The sequence below is a fragment of the Rutidosis leptorrhynchoides genome, chromosome 8 (assembly GCF_046630445.1).
Source record: "Rutidosis leptorrhynchoides isolate AG116_Rl617_1_P2 chromosome 8, CSIRO_AGI_Rlap_v1, whole genome shotgun sequence".
NCBI lineage: Eukaryota > Viridiplantae > Streptophyta > Magnoliopsida > Asterales > Asteraceae > Rutidosis > Rutidosis leptorrhynchoides.
In genome coordinates, this window is record NC_092340.1 from 172445505 (window position 1) to 172468678 (window position 23174).

Below are 23174 nucleotides of genomic sequence, written 5' to 3' on the forward strand. Positions count from 1 at the left end.
AATGCATTGTTAATGATTACACCAGGTTATCGACTGTGTGTAATCCAAGGTTTTAATACTTTATTATCAATTACGCCAAGTGTCCTTGTACATAATTCACCCTTGTTTTAATGAGTCCATTGACTATTAATCCATTCCCGTGTCCGGTCAAATGAACGATTATTAGTATTTATAAATATCCCGCCCATCGTGTCCGATCGAGTGTATATGGTTATTTATAGATACGTCAAATTGTAAATCTCTATATTAAATTAACGAACTATCATTCAGTTAAACAAATATAAAGCCCATTAATAGTCCATAGTCCAATTTCTACAAGTGTCGGTCTTTTGTTCAAACCCCAATTATGGTACAAAGCCCAATAACCCCGTCTTTAATATTTAATCTAACATCACGATTACTTCGATTTAAATAAGCATAATAATAAATTAGCTACGAGACATTAATTTAAAAAGGTTGAACATAACTTACAATGAGTATTAATAGCGTAGCGTTACACGGACAGAATTTCGACTTACACACTTACAAAATTCGCCACTATAACCTTATTATTATTAAACTTTAATATTAAAATTATAATTAAAATATAAATATAAATATATATTTGAGAGTGAGAGAGATTGAATTATATTGTGTATAACTCGTCCGAAAAACTGACTTTTTATAGAACTTGGCCTGCTACAGTAACTCATACGAGTGCATGAGTTTTGTGCCTTCTGGCCATGCGATCGCATGGCCACCTGGGACAGCTCACATACTTTTGTTTTCTTATTTGCCGACGTTTTATTTAATAATATATAATATAATATATATAATTTTATATAATTATATATATATATTATATTATATTCTTGTGCATAGTTGACTCGTAATTTTAGGTCCGTTGCGTCGCGCGTTGATAGTTGTTTCATGTCTTGGTTCTGAATTTTCGAACGTCCTTGCGTACTATTTAATATCTTGTACTTTGCGTTTTGCGACTTGTACTTTTGTAATTTTGAGACGTTTCTCATCAATAAATTGAACTACTTGGATTGTATTTTGTACTTTTTAGCTTTTTGGTCGTTTGCGTCTTCAAATCGTCGAATCTGTCTTTTGTCTTCACCTTTTATTATTTAAACGAATATCACTTGTAAATAGAACAATTGCAACCAAAAGCTAGTCTTTCTTGAAGGATAATGCTATGAAATATATGTTCGTTTTTAGCATTATCAGTGGGGAAACTAAAACTGTAACTAGGGCTTTGAGAAGCCGTCAAATTGGTGGTGACGATAGTGAGGATTCCAACAATAGTGAAGCTTCGATTCAACCTAAACAGAATATTAAGGATGTGGATGGAACGATTGTTGGTGAATTAGTTATGGTGGGTGAAACAGTTGCAGTTGATGATAGTAGGGTTGAGATACTTATGAGAATTGTAGTATTCATACTGCAACAAATGTTTCGGAAGATGAAGATCGTAATTCAAAACGGATACCTAGTAAGCTATAGACGCCTGTAAACAAAGCTGCTAGTGATCACAAGTCTCATTTGTCTAATGTAAAATTGGTTTCAGGATCCATGGATAATGGAAAAGGCTTGGAGGTTCCTATTAACCCTCAACCTCCTGTTTCGTATGCTAGTTTGCTAAGTGGGGATAAGATGATTCGAAAGGTTAATTTCAGGTTTATTGAACCTAACACGGAATGTGGAAGAAGGTTTTGATGTTGAAATCCCGCTAGAGTCAGTTAAGGAAGCTAGTAAATGTTACAATAACACCTTGTATGGGTATTTTCTAAGGAAAAGATTGGCGTTCCTTATTGTCCAAAACTATGTTGCCAATGTTTGGAAGAAATATGGACTAGAGAAAACAATGATGAATGCGAAAGGATTTTATTTCTTCAAGTTTTCTATGGTTAAAGGTATGCAAGATGTTCTTGAAAATGGCCCATAGATGATTAGGACTATTCCTATCATCCTCAACAAATGGTCACTGAACGTTTGGTTAACCAAATATCTTACGAAGGTGCCAGTGTGGATTAAGCTATATGATTTGCCATTACTGGGTTATACGGAGGTGGGGTTGAGCGCTATAGCATCTTGTGTATGGAAACCTTTAATGTTGGATTCATATATGAGCACCATGTGTAGTGAATCATGGGGTAGACCATCTTATGCGAGAGCTATGGTTGAAGTAATGGCTGAAGATGGGTTGTTGAATTCCCTTACAGTTGCGACACCAAGTTTAGAAAGAAAGGATAAACTTTTGGAAATGGTCAATATTTAGTACGAATGGAAACCACCGAGGTGCTCCCATTGTAAAGTTTTTGGCCATGTGGATACTTACTGCCCGAAAATTGTTAAAGCAGTTGAGAATAAATCTAGTGTGAATGATGAAGGTTTCAAGATAGTAGGGAAAAAATAGAAGGATGGAGGTGCTGGGAATAAATGGATGGGTAATACAAAACGTGTGGAGGGATATGTGGTGGGTAAGTCAAAACAAAAATTTATTTATAAGCCTGTGATAAAACCACAAAATTTGGTGCAAGGTCAAACAAGTAAAGTTAATGATACAGAGAAAACAGAACTTAAGGAAAATATTGTCAATGCGTATGAGATATTGAATACTCTAGATGAAATATTGTCCTGAACGTGTTCCTGATGAGGATACGAGCGATATTGAAGGTGATCCTAATGACAATGAAACCTCACATTTTATGGTGAATAAAAATATGCATAGGGCAAGCACTCCCGTTATTGAGGTTTCCAGTGATTAGTTTGGCTTCTTGGAATATTAGGAGTATGAACCTCGTTCTGAAACAAAAGGAGGTTCGTGATATAATGGTTGAGAATCGTTTATACATGTGTGCGGTGTTAGAAACCCACTTGGTTGCTGCTAAACTTAATAAGGTGTGTGATGTTGTATTCCCGAATTGGAACTAGATTTCTAATCATACAAAGTGTGCTGGAAACGCGCATTATCCTAGGGTGGAATCCTAATATTTTTGATGTTATGGTTTTAGCAATGACGGATCAGGTAATCCATTTCTTCGTTCGTGAGGTTAATGGCACACATTCCTTTTATGTTTTTTTGTTTATGCTCATAACAGCTATATTAAAAGGCATTTGTTGTGGAATGACCTTATGATGCATAAGGGTTTTGTTGGCAATAATCCATGGACGATGTTAGGTTATTTCAATGTTGCGCTACAGTTAGATGAGTCTGTGTCTGGTAGTTCACAAATAACTACTTCGATGAGCGATTTTCAAGATTGTGTTACCCATTTGAATATGTTAGATGTGCATCAGACTGGTTTTAGGTTTACGTGGAATAAAAAAGAAATAGATAGAATTCTTTTGCTATATTGAAATAGACCATTGTCCAGCTATATTGAAATTTCCCGATGTTTTGATTCGGCTACTTTGCGACATAAGTTGTTTAAGTTTCCGAATTTTGTTACTTCGAATGAGAGGTTCATCTATTTTGTATGGATGGAATCTTGAAGTTGATGGGTGCAGGATGTATAAAGTGGTTAAAAAAGTGCGTAATCTTAAAAAACCACTTCGAAGACTGATGTGAGGAAAGGATAATCTACATAAGAGGGTGTTGAAGTTGAGAGTAGAGCTTGATGAGGCTCAATGTGCGCTAGATAGTAACCCCTTCGACAATGATATTCGTGAAGATGAGGCTGTCTTGTTACATGCTTGTAATAATGCCATTCTAGATGAGGAAAGTTTTCTCAAGCAAAAGTCTAAGGTGGGTTGGTTACGAGTGGGTGATAGTAACTCTAAATATTTTCACAACGTTGTTAAGAGCAAAACCCATAGAAGTCGGATTCAGTCGCTGGTGGATGTGGACGGTAATGTTGTTGAAGGCAAGGAAATTCCTGATTGTTTGTGAAGCACTATACTAAGTTTCTTGGTTCAAGTTATTGGTGAGAAGGTTACAAGTTGTCAAAAGAAATCAATCATACTATCATTGCATTGTTGCCAAAAGTGGATTCTCCGTGTATGGTGACTGATTTTAGACCTATCTCTTGTTGCAATGTTATTCATAAATGCATTAGTAAGATCATTACTAATCGTATTGAAGAGAGTCTAAATGATGTGGTTAGCGAGAATCGGTCTGCCTTTATTCCAGACCGTCGTATATCGGACTATATTCTTCTTACGCAGGAATTAATGAAAAATTATCATCTTGAGAGTGGCCCTTCTAGATGCGCTTTTAAGGTGGTTATTCAGAAGGTATATGATACGGTTGATTGGAATTTTTTGGAGTTTATCTTGATTGCTTTTGGGTTCCATCGAATTATGGTAAAATGGATTATGTCGTGTGTAACGTCCGCATCTTTTTCCATTTGCGTTAATGGTGACTTGCATGGATATTTCAAAGGCAAACGTGGGCTTAGAAAAGGGGACCCCTTATATCCTTATTTGTTCACTTTGGTTATGCAGGTGTTATCTCTTTGCTTGCTCGTAATATACAACGGTCGAATTCTTTCAGATTTCATTCGAAGTGTGAAAAACAGGAGATTGTAAACTTATGTTTCGCTGATAATTTATTTCTTCTCTCCTATGCAAATGTGGCTTCGGTTTCAGTGATTCGTGAAGGTTTAGAGGAATTCAAAAATTGTTCCGGATTGGTTCCTAGTATGCCTAAAAGGACGACGTTTTTTGCTAACGTTTCGAATGGGATGAAAGCTAATATTTTATCTATTTTGCCTTTTGATGAAGGTAAATTACCCGTAAGGTATTTAGGCGTGCCCCTGGTTTCCTCTAGAATCTTGTACCGTGATTGTAAAGTTTTGGTTGACAAGGTGAATAGTAAACTGAGTAATTGGAAGAATTAATTCCTCTCATTTGCCGATAGGATCCAATTGATTATTTCGGTGTTATCTTCCATGTAACTCTAATGTCAATCAGTTTTCATTTCTCCGGATGTTATTATAAAAGAGATTGAAGCATTGATAAGAGGATTCTTATGGTCTCAAGGTGACATGAAGAAGGGTAAGGCCAAAGTGAAATGGTAAGATGTTTGTCATCCTAAAAATGAAGGTGGTCTTGGTATTAAAAGGCTTAAGCAATGGAATATATCTCTTATGACTACTCAGATTTGGCACCTCCTTACTAATAAAAATTCTTTATGGGTCAAATGGATTCACGCTTATCGGCTTGATGGTAGGAACTTTTGGGATGTTCAACTAAAAGCTAATGCAAGTTGGGGATGGAGGAAGATGTTGACAATTCGAGATATTATTCGTTGCCATGTGTTTCATGTTATTGGAAATGGGTGTGACACCTCAGCATGGTTTGACGAGTGGAGTGACATTGGGCCTCTCTCAAATCATGTTTCTAGGCGCATGATGACTCCAGCTGGGTTAACTGATCAAGCCAAGGTTGTGGATATTATATCAGGTAATGGTTGGTCTTGGCCGAATGATTGGTTTAACCAAATTCCTATCCTTCAAACGATCCCTGTTCCTACTCTTACAAATGTTCGTGATGTAATTAAATGTAAGGATAGTTCAGGTGTCTTAAAACCCCATTCAGTCCACATTTTTTGGGATACTTTACGATATAGACATCAGGAGGTTGATTGGTACTCTCTCGTATGGTTTATGGAATGCATTCCTCGACACGCTTTTATGTTGTGGTTATTACGAGGTGAAAAGTTGAAGACTCATGATAAATTGCGAGCTTGGGATGTGCGTGGTTTAATCGGAGCTGTTCCGTCCTATTTCCTATGCAATCAAATGCTTGACTCGCACGACCATTTATTTTTGCTTGTAACTATTCAGCGCAGATTTGGAGCAAAGTTACTAATTTCTGGCCGTTTCCTATCATGCAAAACAATTGGAGTTATTTGCTTGAAAGTATCAAGCCTGCTGCATCTAGATGATCTTCTCAAGTTATTATAGCGAAGCTTTTGTTTGCAGCAATGGTTTATTTTCTTTGGTAGGAACGTAATGCTCGTTTGTTTAAAAACGAAGAGTAGATCGAGTGAGCAACTTTTTCAGATTATTTACTCTACGGTGCGCCTCAAAATCATGTCTTTAAAGTGGAAGCCATCACAGACTGTTGCTAATATGAAGGTCAAATGGAAGATTGCAGCTTGATTAAATTCTTGTCTTGGTGTGTTTGTTTTCGAGTTTGTATGTGGCTCGTGGATGTAATGCTCTTATGCTTTTGGGTTTGGTTTGTTTGGCTTATGATTGTGAGGCATGTCTCATAATGAATTGAACGTTGGTATTCTTATATTCTTTATATATTTATCGGGTGAATTCCCTTTACCAAAAAAAAAAAAAGAAAAAAAAAAAGAAGCTGCGTTTTCATCAAACTGCACAAGTTTTACATTTTGAAGAGAAACAGATATGAATTGGCATCAAATGGTGGAAGAGATCAAACAACAAGTTTTAGGACCAAAAGATTGACAAGTGATATCACTGATAATTTTTCTTTACTATTGGTCTAAAAATCTAATTTAAAATAGCTTCTGCCTTTTGGTACTAGTAATAATATGTGTATCCGAGGATAATACCAACTTCGATTCTAATTAATCATTGCAGTAGGTCACAAACGGTAAAAAGAATCCGAATTATATGACATATAGGTCATATAGAACAAGTCTTTACAAATTAATTTAACACATTATGAAAACAGATTCAAATAAGCAAACACATTATGAAAACAGATTCAAACAAGCAAACACGTTATGAAAGCAGATTCAAATAAAAAAAACAGATTCAAATGGATCCATTATCTGCTTGTTGATGAAGCATATCATGGGTCCATTTTCCCATTTTGTTGTTTAGCCAAGATGGGTCAATTTATAGCATTGGTAATTAATGAGCTCGAAGTTCATCAAATAGATCTCTGCCTTTGATTGCAAATCTAGTAAGATCCACTACATATTCACCAAATTTCTTTGGAAGATAACGAGGAGGGTGGTTCTCATCAACAAGCCTCGACGATGGCCTAACAATCGTCTCAACTGATGGGCCATACGTACGCACAAGTGAGATTCTTGTACATTCTTCCTTCATAATTGCTCGATGAATCTTTCTCTTGTACAATCCATTGCTAAATATCTGTATGTCAAAACATATAGTATACAATCATTATATTCTATTATATATCTATCTATAGTTTTATTAAAATCCTATAATGATGATGTCATTATTAGGCTAATTCCTTTTTTTAAAAAAATCAAAAATAAAAAGAAAAAAAATCTAGGTCACTTAGATGATGTCATTAATCCTAAGTATTTTATAATTAAAAAAATTGTACTTATAGTAATTAATTATTTAATAACTTAAATAAATTATTACTCCGTAATTTTCTGTTTCAGATATATAAAACTCTAAAACGATGATGTTATCATTTCACTAATTACCCTTTAATTTTCATAATGTTGATTTCATTATTTTATATTAATATTAATTCAAATTAAAAAAGATACAAAATAAAAATAAATATAAAGCTCTAAAATGATTATGTTATCCTTTCACTAATTACACCATAATGATGATATTTTTGTTTTATATTAATATTAATTCTAAATAAAAAAAGATACAAAATAATAACAAATCAATGCCGATAATATATAAATGTCGATTTGGAAGGAAAAAATAATTAATAAAATATCATTTAATATTTAATACGGTATTATTGTTTTATAAATATATATCCCGGAGCATCTCCACCATATATTATCAAAACTCTTTTTCTAAATATGTACAAACCTTTACAACTATTTTTCTCGATCTTCGCCATATTATCCACTAACCCTTTGTTTTCAAAAAGCAAGTACAAACCTTTATGTCATTGTTAATGATCTTTTCAAAAAATTATTCTCTTTTATGCGTTGTTTGATGATGAAATTTATCACACCTTGAATGTTTTATAATTGTATATTTGTTAAACAACAAGAATCTGAAAATCGATAAAATACGTCATATCATATTGTGACTATTTAAAATGAAGGTATATAGTATGATAGAAGAATTCAAAAATAATCATGATTTTTGCGAAGTTGAACCAGGTATTTTCAATCCCTCTTTTAATGTTAAATAAGTACCATTTATGACAATGAAAATAGTAGTTGTAATAAAAATTAGAGGAATGTGGTGGGAGAATGAATGTAGTTCATTTATTCTGACTAAGTTAACAACGACAAGTTTCTTAGTCGAAATATGTGGTCCCACAGGTCATTAAACTAAATGACTTAAACATTTATATTCACTTAATATCTACAATATATTATTATACTGTTTCATTTAAACAAACCCGTGGTTCCACGGGTCATTTCACTAGTGTATATATATATATACTAGGTTTTTGAGGTCGTGCGTTGCACGGGTGTGTAAAAAACCGTGCAAAAAAATGTAATTTGGATTTCATATTGTTATGTAAATATCGATACTAAAAAAAAGAAAAATTATAATAGTTATTTAGGAGCTCGTGGTGTTGACAAATTTTAAATTTTTTTTTAAGTTTAAGATCTCGTGGTGTTGATATATTTTAAAAGTGGTGTTAGTAACTTAACGTTTACAGATTTTTTTATTTCTAACCATTAATATCTTTTTAATTATATGTAATTATGTAATTATGTAATTATATACTACGTAATATTTAGAGAAAATATGAGTACGTAATATACTCATTAATATAAGATCCCGTGCGTTGCACGGTAAGTAAAATAATCGTGCAAAATTAATTGATTTTTTCAAACAATTATTCTTTTAAGTTTAAGAGTCCGTGGTCTTGATTTTAGAGCCCGTGCGTTGGACGGTGGGTAAATAATTGTTCAAAATTAATTGATTTTTTTAAACAATTATTTTTTGAGTTTAAGAGCACTTGTTGTTGACAAATTTTAAAAGTCGTTTTGGGTGGTGTTAATCACTTAACGGCTACAAATTTTTTTTATTTCTCTCCATTAATATCTTTTTAATTATTTATATATAAATTGAGTTCACTTAAAATTTGTCATGCAAAGTATCACATGAAAACACGTTAGCAAAGTCTAAGTTATATTTATTTTATATCATCAATATAAATTATATTATATATACAGTATAAATGATTAGACCGCTACCTATGGTTCCATTACCCGTCATTACCCGTTCATTACCCGTAGTTACTCGTAATGAACCATAGGCACGGATTAGTTACCGGCGTTAGTTACCCGCATTCACCATGGATTTAATGGAAGTGTTTAGGTTAGTTATAGGAATTGTGAGTCGCAGCGGCTTTTTATTGTTAGACTTGATGCTTTATTGCTTGTACGTTGTATATTTAGAGGAGTATTGTTTTAGCCATGATAGGGAGTGTTTAGTTATGAGTTAGTTATAGGATATTGGTGTTGATGTAGCGCTGATGTGGAAGATTAAGAGGATGAATAGTTTAGTTACGATAGGGAGTGACCTTACAATATTAGAATGTAGATGTTGATTATTTTATTTAACGAATAAAATCAACTTATAATATTATGATTAGGACTATAATAAGATATTTGATTTTTGTGATACTCCGTAATATATAATTTTGTTGAAATAATCGTGTGTTCATCATGGTTTGAAGCCTTTTTTTCCATTTGTAAATTGTGATATATAATTTTGTTGAAATACTTGTGTGTTCATCATCGGTACATTAAATATTTAGTATTTGTTGAGCACTTCATGAAACAACTTAATAATCACAGTAATAATATGATTATTAATGTGATAGATAATATAAAGTAAGTTGACATAATATCGTGCAAAATTACATGTACCGATGCATACTAATATTTTGTTATTTACGGGTAATATTTATTATATATTTTGCTTCCCCCGCTTCTCCCCGATTGGTTACTTCTCCATTGATCCTGCACACACACACACACACACACACACACACACACACACACATATATATATATATATATTGGTAGGATCAAGAGGGAAGTAACCAATTGGGGGAAGTGGGGGAAGCAAAATCTTTTTTTTTCTTTCCGTTTTTTGAAAATACTTTGTTCACGAACATTATAGATTGGATGAAAATATGAACATTTAATAGAGACACTTTGTGATAAATGTTTTTATTTTGGCGAAAAAACGCTCGAAGAACTAATATATAATAATTATCGTGTTTTTCGAGTGTATGTTGAGGTTTTAGATATTAGGGTTTAGAAATTTAGGGTTTAGGGTTTAGATTTAGGATTTAGATTTAGGATTTTGATTGAGTTTTTAACACGAACGTTTTAGAGTTTAGGGTTTAGGGTTTGGTGTTTATGGAATAAACCCAAAACACCAAACCCTAAACCCTAAACTCTAAATCGGGCTAAATTTTACTTCAAAAAACATGAAAAAAACGTTAACATTCTTCACGAACAATATTATCTTGAATGTTATTTTTGTCGATCGTTTTCCGCCTAAATAATAACATTCATCACGAAGTGTCTTTTCTAAATGTTCATATTTTCGTTTGATCTTGATGTCTGAAAAAAAATTTCCAAAAAAACGAAAATATTTTTTTGCTTCCCCCCGCTTCTCCCCGATTGGTTACTTCTCCATTGATCCTGCCCCTATATATATACACACTAGTGAAATGACCCGTGGAATCACGGGTTTATCTAAACGAAACAGTTTAATATGATATGTTTTAGGTATTAAGTGAACGTAAATGTTAAAGTCATTTAGTTTAATGACCCATGAAATCACGGATTCTGACTAAGAAAGTTGTCGTTTTTACAAACATATTGACGTACTTAAATTGATCAGAATAAATGAATTACATTTATTCTCTCACCACCATCTTTCAATTTTTATCACAATTACTATTTTTCTTGTCATAAAAGCATACACTACATCTTTAATTGAAACATGTATTTCGTATACACATATAACGTAATTAATCCCGTAAAGAGAACTCTCATTTGAATAATAATATAATAATAATAATTATTATTATATTATTATTGGGTGTTTTGTAAAAGATTGTACTATTTGTTTTAAAGTTTATACATATGGTTATGCATGTGTTTGTACATAATGCCTCAAATATTGTACATATGAGAATGCGATGTTTTATCATAAAGTTGTAAATTATGCTTCATATATTATACAATTAACATGTTAATTTATCTTGAGAAAAAAATGATAGATTTAGAAGCTTGTTTTTTCAATTATGGTAATAATCACTTCCTAAATTGTTTTATTTATTTATTTAAATTATTAAAATATTAATGACATCACCATGATTGTTGTGAAAATGACATGTGTAAATGATGGATTAAAATAAAGTTAGAATAACATCATCATTTTAGCAATTTAATAGAAAGTATAGATGTATATCTTAGAAAATAGAGTAAAATGATTAATTACCTCAAGATGATCCCCATTCAAGACTATGAATCCGTTTGTAACACCATTCATAAGAATCCATTCCCCGTTACAAAGAACTTCAAGACCTGGAACGTCGTTTTCATAGATCAAAGTCAAAAAGCTATGATCCGAATGTTTCACCATCCCTCGTTGATGATCAACTTCCGAGCGAAATGGATAATAGTTGACCGCAAATATCTGATACCCTGACTCCAAACTCAATTCTTCGTTCATGTACGACGCTTCAAGTCCTAAGCTCTCTGATATGCCTTTTAACAACTCCAATCCAACCACTTTTGTCTTCTCGACATACTCCGATACAACATCACTTCACCAATCATTCTCGTATATAATTAGATATAAATTTTCGAATTAAATTTTATCAATCAATCCCACCATAAGTGTCCACATTACTATTTTAGGATGTCCCATTTCAAGTGTTCACTTTGTATTTTAACAATCACAATTGTTGGAGTAATCGGTTATATAATTTCTGGATATTATTTGTTATGTTTTAATTAATTATTTGTTTGGTTATAGTAAATTGGTATTCCTTGTTTATTTGATTTGGTGGATCAAAATCAATTTGGAACGTATATCAATACTTGAGGAATAAGTTTTTGTAAGCTTATATACTCCGTATATGGTACGTGAATGAATAAAGGATAGTGGTTAAAAATTTACTTCCAATATCTCTTATTGTACATGGTGAGCATCATAATACTATGTATTGTTTGTGTCTCCTATTTTTATATTTTGTTAATTTAATTTAAGTTTTGATCCAACAAAAAGAGGTTATCTGAGTAAAATTTTCGATTGGTGAAGAATAAAATTAATACTCCGTAGATTTTTCTAAAATTGTGTGAAAAAAAGTAAAAAGTAAGTGTAGTATATAACAAGCAAAAACTCAATTAAGTAGTACTCTTTGGTCCCAGAATCCAAAACTTTTTACTGCAAAAAGTAACTAAACTAGGAATTTCATCATAATTAATAATAAGCCAACCTGAAACCTTGAGGTTTGTGTGGACAATGAAAAACGGGATTAACGGTGAGTCGAAGAGCCTGCCTTGATGCCAAGTGTTTCGTTTCTTTAGTAGGATTGAATGTGTTGCTATATGCGATGGGATTCATAGGATCACGAGATGCAAATTCGATCTTATCTTCTTTCTCCATATTGAAAAACTCACATGATGCGTTTAATATCTTTTGACACACACTCTTCTGTACTCCATGGTTCACCAACTAATTCAACAAACAAAAAACGAACATCAAACTAAGCTTAATTAATTAAAGGGTTAACAAAACATTTAAGTTTTACATATTCTAAGACTTGTTTACGTTGGTACCTTGTAACAACCCCAGTCTTTGCAGGCATTACCAAGATCTTTGATGGCTTTCGAACGCTCATCAGCATTGTTTGATGTGAGTAAAGAGTAGTCAATGATGGGTATCGACTCATGCATCATCTCATAACCATTAGCTTTGTTGCTTGGAGACATTTTTGGTCGATGTAGTTTTAGATCAATCGAGGGTTGTATAATCTAGTTGTAGTTCAAGTAATGGATATTATATAATATGGTGGTCAACGGCTTAAATAATTGACTGTCGGTTACCGACCTACCACTTGAAAAAAAAAAAAGACATCATAAGATTCTTAGAACCATGATCGAGGCTGTTCACTTATGAAATTGCTAGTCTTATATCTTTTTTTGATTGATAGTGATTGATGTGAATTGATAATTAATTAATTAACTAATTGTTTTTATTTGTTTGCTAAAGTCGATCCCTTTTTTTACGGAGATCGTATATTGTTAGCTAGTAGTCTTCATTTATTCTATGTTCTAGAGCCCCTACGAAACTTGGGGTATATTATTTTAATCATTAAATGGTTACTTGCAATCTTGCACGAGTATTTGGTGTAGGTTTTATTTTTAACTTGTTGAGCTAGAGTTAAAGATGGATAGCACATGTGTCAAGTACAAGAAGTTCAAGGGCTTATCAAGCAAACAACTTAGAAATAAAAGGACCTGAAGCAAACAACTTAGAAGTAAAAGGACCTGAAGTGATCTAGAGTAATGTAGAAGAGCCGAATAAGCATGGTATTCATAGTACTTTGAGGTCTCGGGGGGAGTTGGATGTCTTAGTTGTTGGTTTCTTATTTGGCAGAATTAATTGGGATTTGGGTTGTTGTTGTTTTCATTATCTTTGGGTTAGGGTGTTTTCTTCATTTTGTGCCTACATGTTTGGTGGGTTGGTGGGTTGGGGGTTTTCGTCATTCTGTGCATACGTGTTTGGTTGGTTGGTCCTCTTGTGTGTGGGACTTTTGGGTTATTTCAGTTTTAGTCAGGGCTCAAATTTTGTTCATGTTTTTGCATGTTCTTGGCGAAATAATTATAAAATGCCTCCAACAGTTACGCAAGCATATATCTTTATGAAGTTTAAACTATGAATATTAAAATTTATATTTATATTATCTATATGGGATTATGTCTCACTGTTCACAAGGCCAACATTGTCCTTTTACTTTGAAACAACTCAAATTCGTTTATCAAAAACGAAGCACTATTTTTATTTTTTTTATAAGTTAGGTATCATTAAAGTGTTCATAATACATAACATTTCCAACTCTGTTTTAAACAAAAACATAATATCATAACGATACGTTTAGCAATTTAATATGACATTTGGTACACAAATGACACATTACAAAAGCATATTTGTAATAATGACCCAATCACACAAAATACGGGTTAGTACTCAATAACCCAACCCGATACCAAGAGCATAATCTCGGGGACTGAAAGGACCCGTCCTAATCCATCCGGACGAAGTCCATATCGATTATAAACGATTCACAACAGCTGATTACATCGCGAGGTACTTGACCTCTATATGATACATTTTACAAACATTGCATTCGTTTTGAAAAGACAATCTTTCATTACATCTAAAGTTGACAGACATGCATACCATTTCATAATATATCTAATTATAATTATCTTAATAATAATCTTGATGAACTCGACGACTCGAATGCAACGTCTTTTGAAATATGTCATGAATGACTCCAAGTAATATCTTTAAAGTGAGCAAATGCACAGCGGAAGATTTCTTTCATACCTGAGAATAAACATGCTTTAAAGTGTCAACCAAAAGGTTGGTGAGTTCATTAGTTTAACATAAATAATCATTTCCATCATTTTAATAGACTACAAGATTTTCATTTTCTCATAAACATACGTCCCATACATAGAGACAACAATATCATTCATATGGACTGAACAACTGGTAACCGACATTCACAATATACATATAAGAATATCCCCATCATTCATATGGACTGAACACCTGATAACCGACATTCACAATATACATATAAGAATATCCCCATCATTCCGGGATCCTCCATCGGACATGATATAAATTTCGAAGTACTAAAGCATCCTGTACTTTGGATGGGGCTTGTTGGGCCAGATAGATCTATCTTTAGAGTTCGCGTCAATTAGGGTGTCTGTTCCCTAATTCTTAGATTACCAGACTTAATAAAAAGGGGCATATTCGATTTCGATCATTCAACCATATAATGTAGTTTCGATTACTTGTGTCTATTTCGTAAAACAGTTATAAAAGCAGTGCATGTATTCTCAGTCCCAAAAATATATATATAAAAAGGGAGTAATGAAAACTCACCTAATGTATTTTGTAGTAAATATACATACGACTATATTGAACAATGCAGGGTTGGCCTCGAATTCACGAACCTATATCATTTGTATATATGTTAAAACATGTAACCATAGTTGAATAATTTATATATTATTATTATTATTAATAATATACTTGTTTATATTATATGCTATTTGGTTAAACCTTATATATTTAGTTCATATATTTTATGTAGTTTATACATACTATATTAAATATTAATATAGTTTAATTAATAATATTTTATTGATAAAATATAGTAATAAGTAATATTAATATAATTGTAATATGTTTTTTTTATATATAGCTTTTGTTTGTAATAATAACAATTATAATAACGGTGTTAATAATAATAATAATGACAATAATAATAATAGTAATGTTATTCAGTTTTATTCTTTTTTATAATTTTCTTATTAGTATCTATATTCGTAATGATTTTAGTGATAATGATTTTGATAATACTAATAATAATGTTAACGATAGTAAAAAGTTACTTTCAACGATACAACTGGTTCTTAACAGAAAAGCCCGGTTTTTAAGAGAAAAGAAATATTGTTATTTTTAGTAGTAATGGTAATAATTGTTATACTAATACCGATAATAATAATAATATCTACAATAATGATAATAATAATAACATTAGTAATACTCATGATACTTGTAGCTATGATATTATTAATTATTAATTATTAATTATTACTATAATACTAATGATATCAATAGTAATAATAATCCTAGTAATACTAATTATAATCATAATAATAATAATAATAATAATAATGATAATGATAACTATAATAATAATAATACTCCTACTCATAATAATAATAATAATAATAATAATAATAATAATAATAATAATAATAATAATAATAATAATAATAATAATAATAATAATAATAATAATAATAATAATAATAATAATAATAATAATACATTTTAGTGATAATCATAATAATACTAATAATTATAATACTTGTAATATTTATAATAATTGAATAATAATAATAACAATAATAATAATAATAATAATAACAATAATAATTGAAATAGAATAAAAGAGTATACCCTTGTAAAAAGGGTCTCTAAAAAGAAATACCCCGGACCGAATTCGAAACCATGACCACTCGTTCCCCGCTAACATCTCAAACCGTTGGGCTGTTGCCCATAATCCAAACTAAAACAGAACCCAAAACTATTTAACTCGATTTAAACTGTTTTCCCTTTTCATCCTCTTCCTCACCAAAATCATATCGACTAGTGAATCCTTTACCATATAACAATTTGTTTGTTGTTAAAATCTATAAACGAAACAGAATCTTTGTATATGTGATGCATTTGATTGTCAAAGCAAAAAAATAAAAATAAAAAAAAATATATAGAACCTGCACAGCAGGCCTGTGAGAAGAAAAAAAAATTTAAAACTCATAAACTGATTTTGTGTTCAAGATGGTTTCAGAGAAAGATATTAACATAAATTATGTTACAAATGATTCTTATAATCAGTATAAATTATCAATTTGACTTCAATTGAAACATATAATTCGAATTTGATCAATGACTTCTTCATATTTCAAAAACATGAACTCAAAATCAAAACTTGAATTCTAGATCGTTTTAGATAAAATTTACAACATGAAATAGATTTGAAAACTCTTTTAGAAACTACTTGATTCATCAATTTAACTTAAAACATTAGAACGGGTTCGAATTTCTTGATGAACGAAAAGTTTGACTTTTGAAAAATAAACTTTGACTCACCAATTCAATCTTGTTTTGAAAAATTGAAAGCTAAGATTTTACAGGGAGTTTCCTTGGAGAATTCATGACAATACAGCATTATTACATTTTGTAATAGGGTGTGAATTCGTGGTTTGGCAAAAAAAAAATGGCACCAACAGAGTTACGACTGCTATTTCAGTGTTTTGGTTTTAAATATCAATCGTTATTGCGAATTAGCTGTATGTAAGGATGATAATTGAGGCAGTACAATTGATAAGATTGATTTTTGTTTGCATTCAGGATGGATATCGACTGGTAACGAAAACCCGACATAAACAAAAAAAAATTATATAAATAAATAATTTAATACGATCGTGCTTCTTAACTGAATCCAATTTAATATATCTGTTATTATATTTCTAATATTATTAATAGTAAATAAATAAAATATATTACTAATAATAATAGAGGTATTAATATTAGAGTTAATAAAGATACCAATAATAATAATAATAGAAATATTAATAATAATAATAAAAAATAATATAAGATTAGTAATGATATTAATATTGATGATATAAAATAATAATTAAAATTTTATTAATAATAATAATACTAATTGTAATAATGCTAACAATTTTATTAGTAATATTAATACTTTAGCAATACATATATATATATATATATATATATATATATCACATTTCTTATATATATGTTATATATTAAATAATAATATTAATACTAACATCAAAGTAATATTAATAATAACGATGATATCATTAATAATGGTATTTACTAAAGATAAATTTGAAAGTTATAACTAATAACTTTGTTAAAGTTATAAATCTTTTTTTTATCTTAATAATAATAATGAAAACAATTAATGTAATAACTATATTTTTACTTGTGATTACATTTAATTATTATTGTTATATATATTATATGTTGAATATTTATTATTTGTACATTATATATATATATATATATATATATATATATATATATATATATATATATATATATATATATATATATATATATATATATTACCATATAATCCTGATTAAAAAAAACATATATATTTATTTATTTTGATAATACTTAATTATTCTGTATATTATTTATAATTCAAGTAATTTAAAGTGTATCTTATTAACTCAACATATTATATATACACCTACGTTTATATATATATATATATATTTATTTATTTATTTACATACTTATTTACACACAATGGTTCGTGAATCGCTGAGAAATAGTCAAAGGTTAAATGAATCTATGTAAACAGTTCAAAGATTTTAAGACTCAACATTACATACTTTGCTTATCGTGTCGGAAACATATAAAGATTAAAGTTTAAATTTGAACGAAAATTCCCGGGTCACTACAATACCTACCCGTTAAAGAAATTTCGTCCTGAAATTTGAGTGAGGTCGTCATGGCTAACTATAAAAATGTTTTCATGACGAATATGAGTTGATAAATAGAGTTTTATCATCATTGAGTAATATGGATAAAACAATTTGATTTTGTGAAGAGTACGAGTGAAGCTATCGCAGAAGAGTGAATTGAGTAGATATAGATTCGTCATATCTTTTGACGTAGATAAGATTGATTTCCAAGTTCAAGAGAATTGAAGAAAATTTTCGTGATAAAATTTGATTCTTCGGTAATCAAGGAAATTAGGATCCGCTTTAAATGCGATCATCTATTTTGATTGTTCTGTCGGATATTTTACTATAAATCCACCCCCTTCGTTTCCTTATTTAAATGCCTCACATCTTCTATTCTTTCCCCCTCAATTCTTACATTAAAACATTCATTAATATGCTCCATCCGGTTCTAATTCTGGATATATTCCTGACCTTTGTGTCTGTCATTCTTCTTTTTCATCTATCACCAGAGAAATCTACTTTCTTCTACCATTACCTTGGGGTTATAGTGTTTTTCATTCTCCCGTATCTTTATATTGCTATACGCATTGATATACACGATTTGTAGTTTCAGGGTTGTTATCGGGCTTTATATTCTCCATTATATTTCGGAGCTTCATGCTTTCGTTTTCTCTTCCCGTCCGCGAGTCAAGCGAATAATGGTCCAGAATTTGTAGATATGAAGTTTTGAATTAACATAGTTAATGTTTTTAAGAAAGGAATAGTAATGGCACAATCTTGATTTGGTAAATTACCATAATATTCGAAAAGATAGAACTATCAATAAGATATGTTCTTAATACGTTTGAAGATTGGGTAGAATGTAAGAGTCGTGTAAATGGCACATGATGATGGTACTGAGAATCATCACATTTCATTAGAAACTCAGCATGAATTACTGTAATATAATCACGTTGATCAAGTGTCATTATATTATACTAACTCATGCATCAATTTCCAACACTACTTCAAAAACATTAATAAGTTAAACTCGAAAGTTTACAGAATATAGAAACTAACAGTTTCTATATGATGTAAAACTGATAGCACGAAAAGATTAATGATTTCAGATAAGAGTAATTATAAAAATATCTTCAGAAATATGGAGAATATTTATAATGAAAGATACGATGATATCTTGGAATTTCTAATATCAAAGTATGATGAAGAAAATTTATCCGTAAGGGTTTAGATTCGGAAGCAAGGTATTCGCTAAAGATTTCATCAGAAACAGAATCATTTATATTCTTTGAAGTCAAACTTATTCTTTGTGATTTATCCACGGCTTCTTTCATAGTTTCGCATAATCCGCTTTTCGGTACTAGATTTTCTATTGAATGTTTCCAATATAATGATACACAGAAAGCACGAAGAGGTATATAATTTCGAACGAGAATATTTATGAAAATATCCTCAGAAATATCGAAGATATTGATGATGATATTTTGGAATTTCTAAGTTCGATGGTTGATAGAGAAAGATTTTCCGTAAAATTTTAACATGACTTCGGAGCAAGATATTCTCTAAAGATTTCAACGGATCCAGAATTATCTGGATTCTTTGAATATAGGGTATGGTCCTTGTATTTGTCCTTGGTCTCCTTCATGGTTAACTCTATTCGTTTTCCAGTTCCAACATTTTCCAACATATTATTCTTTATCATCAAACTTCTGATGATTTAAGGTCGTCTACGGCTATCTACGGTTTCTACTGCTTTATTCAGCTTTTTCAACATTCGAAGTATTGATTTGTAGACTGAGTGCTTTTCAGAATTTTAGAATGAAAGACCATAATTCTAAGAGATAAATGTTATACATGTAACTGTTGATGTAGATATGCTGTGAGTTTTCAAAGTACTGATTGCTGATTCCTGGTAATTGGTATGGCAGTTCTCGTTACAATATGCGAATGAGTATATGATAGGGTTTCAATGAATAAATATAATGATTTGTCAAAGAGATTTAAGCCAAGAAGTAACGAGGTTGCTGGTACATCTGCTGGTAATAAGATGGAATACAAAAGATTTCCCGGTAATAATAAAAGAGTACACATATAAATCAAGGTTATAATAAGGTTGTTTCGAACGAAAAGTCAAAGTTAACTTGCTGGAGCCGTGACAAAATTTGCTAATTTGGAAAGGAATTGCAAAGTTATTTTGGGTAATAATAACACTAAGAAATTAGCATAGCTATGTTTTAAACGTTTACTCAGGTTTCGAGTGGTTGTAAGTGCATATCTATATGCATCAATCTTTTCTTCTGTAGATGAAGTGCGGTTGGTTCATCCACTCGATTGGGGTGTTTTCAAGAATTATGAAAGGTTTGAACGCGGATTGTAATCGTCAAGATACAAATGAGGTTTAAGATGAAATCAAGTGGCAAACTTGAAGAATTGTTTAGTTTCATATGCTATAAACAATATTTTAATTCATTTTAATTGTCCAATGTTGATAGTCCACAGTTACTAGTCCATAGTTAGCATTTCAATAATTCATATATAATATTCGAATTAATTAATACGTGTCGTGACCCGTATACGTCTCAGACTCGATCACAACTCAAATTATATATATTATTGTAGAATCAACCTCAACCCTGTATAGAGAACTCGATCATTACTGCATATAGAGTGTCTATGGTTATTCCAAATAATATATATAAATGCGTCGATATGATATGTCAAAACCTTGTATACGTGTCCCGATATTTAAGGTGCGAAAAATAAATACAGAAATTAAATGACAATAAATAAAGTGCGTAAAGTAAATAACAGAAATTAAATGACGATAAATAAAATTGCGAGAATATAAATTGCGATAATTAAACTGCGATAAATAAATTAAATGGTAATAAGGAATTAACAGTTAGCTAGGAACAGTTAGCTAGGATTTTGTTAGCGTGGATTCTTAATAGAATTTCATGTTGTTAATTAGTCTGTTTCTAATCAATTTTTATTGTGTTTATTATTTCTTCATTATGCCACTTGTTGGATTCTGGTGAGTCAAAATCCAAATATGAAATTGAATTTGAATGAAAATGGTTATTCTGTGGTGAACGGATTCGTATATCGGTAGATGTAAATAGGATAGTAAATGACTGTTGAATCAGATTCAAAGAATGTACAGTGTAACTTATTAATGCGAAATCTAAATATTCCTCGGGTATTACCTACCCGTTAAAATATTTTCACCATTAACAGTTTGTACAATAAAAATTTTAATTACAATCTTTATGAAAACATATATACATATATATTTTCTTCAGACGTAATTATGGATTTAATGAGTCAATGTGATATTAAACTCATTTCGTTTACCATTAGAACTAGAATACATAATCTCTAAAACATTTGGAGATTACTTAATCGTCATGAAGAAAGAAGATAATCGATGTAGAACGATACGTAGAACGATGATTATACTCGAGGTACATAATGAGATGTTGAGGCATGGATTGTTGATGGTACTGGTGCTGTTACTGATGGTACTGTTGGTGCCGATGATGTTGCTGAAGCTGGTACATTTTGTACCATGTTCTCCAGATTGATTACTCGAGCGCGAAGTTCGTTGACTTCTCCATTTATTCCAAGATGATTGTCGGTCAGAACAAGCAGATGAATAAGGTTCAGAATTGTGGATAGAATATAATCTTGTCGAGTTACTCTGGAATAAGACTGAAAACGGTGTCTCAAACAGGTTCGCCGGTAAACGCTTCAGGTTCATTGTCAAGAGGTGAATTCGGTTGGTGGAAGGGATTGTCTTCTGCGCGTTTCCATTAATTAAGTCAACTACGAATGCATCAGATGAATTGGGGATGGCTGATTGATTGATTCATTCTGGTGACATTGCTTCCGGAGCTTAGGTGAATATCCATGTCGGAATAGCTGTCGAAAAAACTATCGGAATAGTTATCGAAATATGAGGGACTCGAACTGGTTGAGGGATTCATCTTGTACAATCAGATGAAGGATTTTCGATAAGAAATAGATTATAGGATGTAAATTAGTACCCTGCAATACATAATTTACATATACATATATTATACTAAAATCCCATAAGTTACAGAGGAATTTACGGAATATGTCAGATAAAGTTACAGTAACAAATACGCTAAGATATGAAGTAGCAGATACGCTAAGATATGAATTTTGTCTTTACACTATTCATGCAGTCAATGCAGTAAAACATGTCTAGACTAAGAATGATAAGCAAGTGATTCTCTAAGAATGATAAGCAGGAAATTTTTCGACACGAAATGATAAGCAAAACTTTTGACATACAGACCAGGTTCAAGTCCACACTCCTTAAAGTAACCTAACAACTATTAAGTCGAAGTCCAGACTCACTTATGTATCCTAACAACTCCTAGTTAGACACACTAATGCAAGACCTGGTTCGCTACGACCACCGCTCTGATACCAACTGAAAGGACCCGTCCTAATCTATCCGGACGAAGTCCATATCGATTATAAACGATTCACAACAGTTGATTACATTGCGAGGTACTTGACCTCTATATGATACATTTTACAAACATTGCATTCGTTTTAAAATGACAATCTTTCAATACATCTAAAGTTGACAGACATGCATACCATTTCATAATATATCTAATTATAATTATCTTAATAATAATCTTGATGAACTCGACGACTCGAATGCAACGTCTTTTGAAATATGTCATGAATGACTCCAAGTAATATCTTTAAAGTGAGCAAATGCACATCGGAAGATTTCTTTCATACCTGAGAATAAACATGCTTTAAAGTGTCAACCAAAAGGTTGGTGAGTTCATTAGTTTAACATAAATAATCATTTCCATCATTTTAATAGACCACAAGATTTTCATTTTCTCATAAACATACGTCCCATACATAGAGACAAAAATATCATTCATATGGACTGAACACCTGGTAACCGACATTCACAATATACATATAAGAATATCTCCATCATTCATATGGACTG

General features: G+C 31.1%; 1 protein-coding gene across 1 annotated transcript; it reads right to left on the reverse strand.

Moving 5' to 3' along the window:
• Positions 1-6687: 6687 nt before the first annotated feature.
• On the reverse strand, positions 6688-12838 carry LOC139863941 (2-oxoglutarate-dependent dioxygenase 19-like). Its single transcript, XM_071852542.1, has 4 exons — positions 12686-12838; positions 12343-12581; positions 11340-11667; positions 6688-7064 (listed from the first exon to the last, which is right to left on the reverse strand). Exons 1-4 carry the CDS (start codon positions 12836-12838, stop codon positions 6819-6821), a joined length of 966 nt encoding a protein of 321 aa, XP_071708643.1. The 3' UTR covers positions 6688-6818.
• Between the last annotated feature and the right edge of the window lie 10336 nt (positions 12839-23174).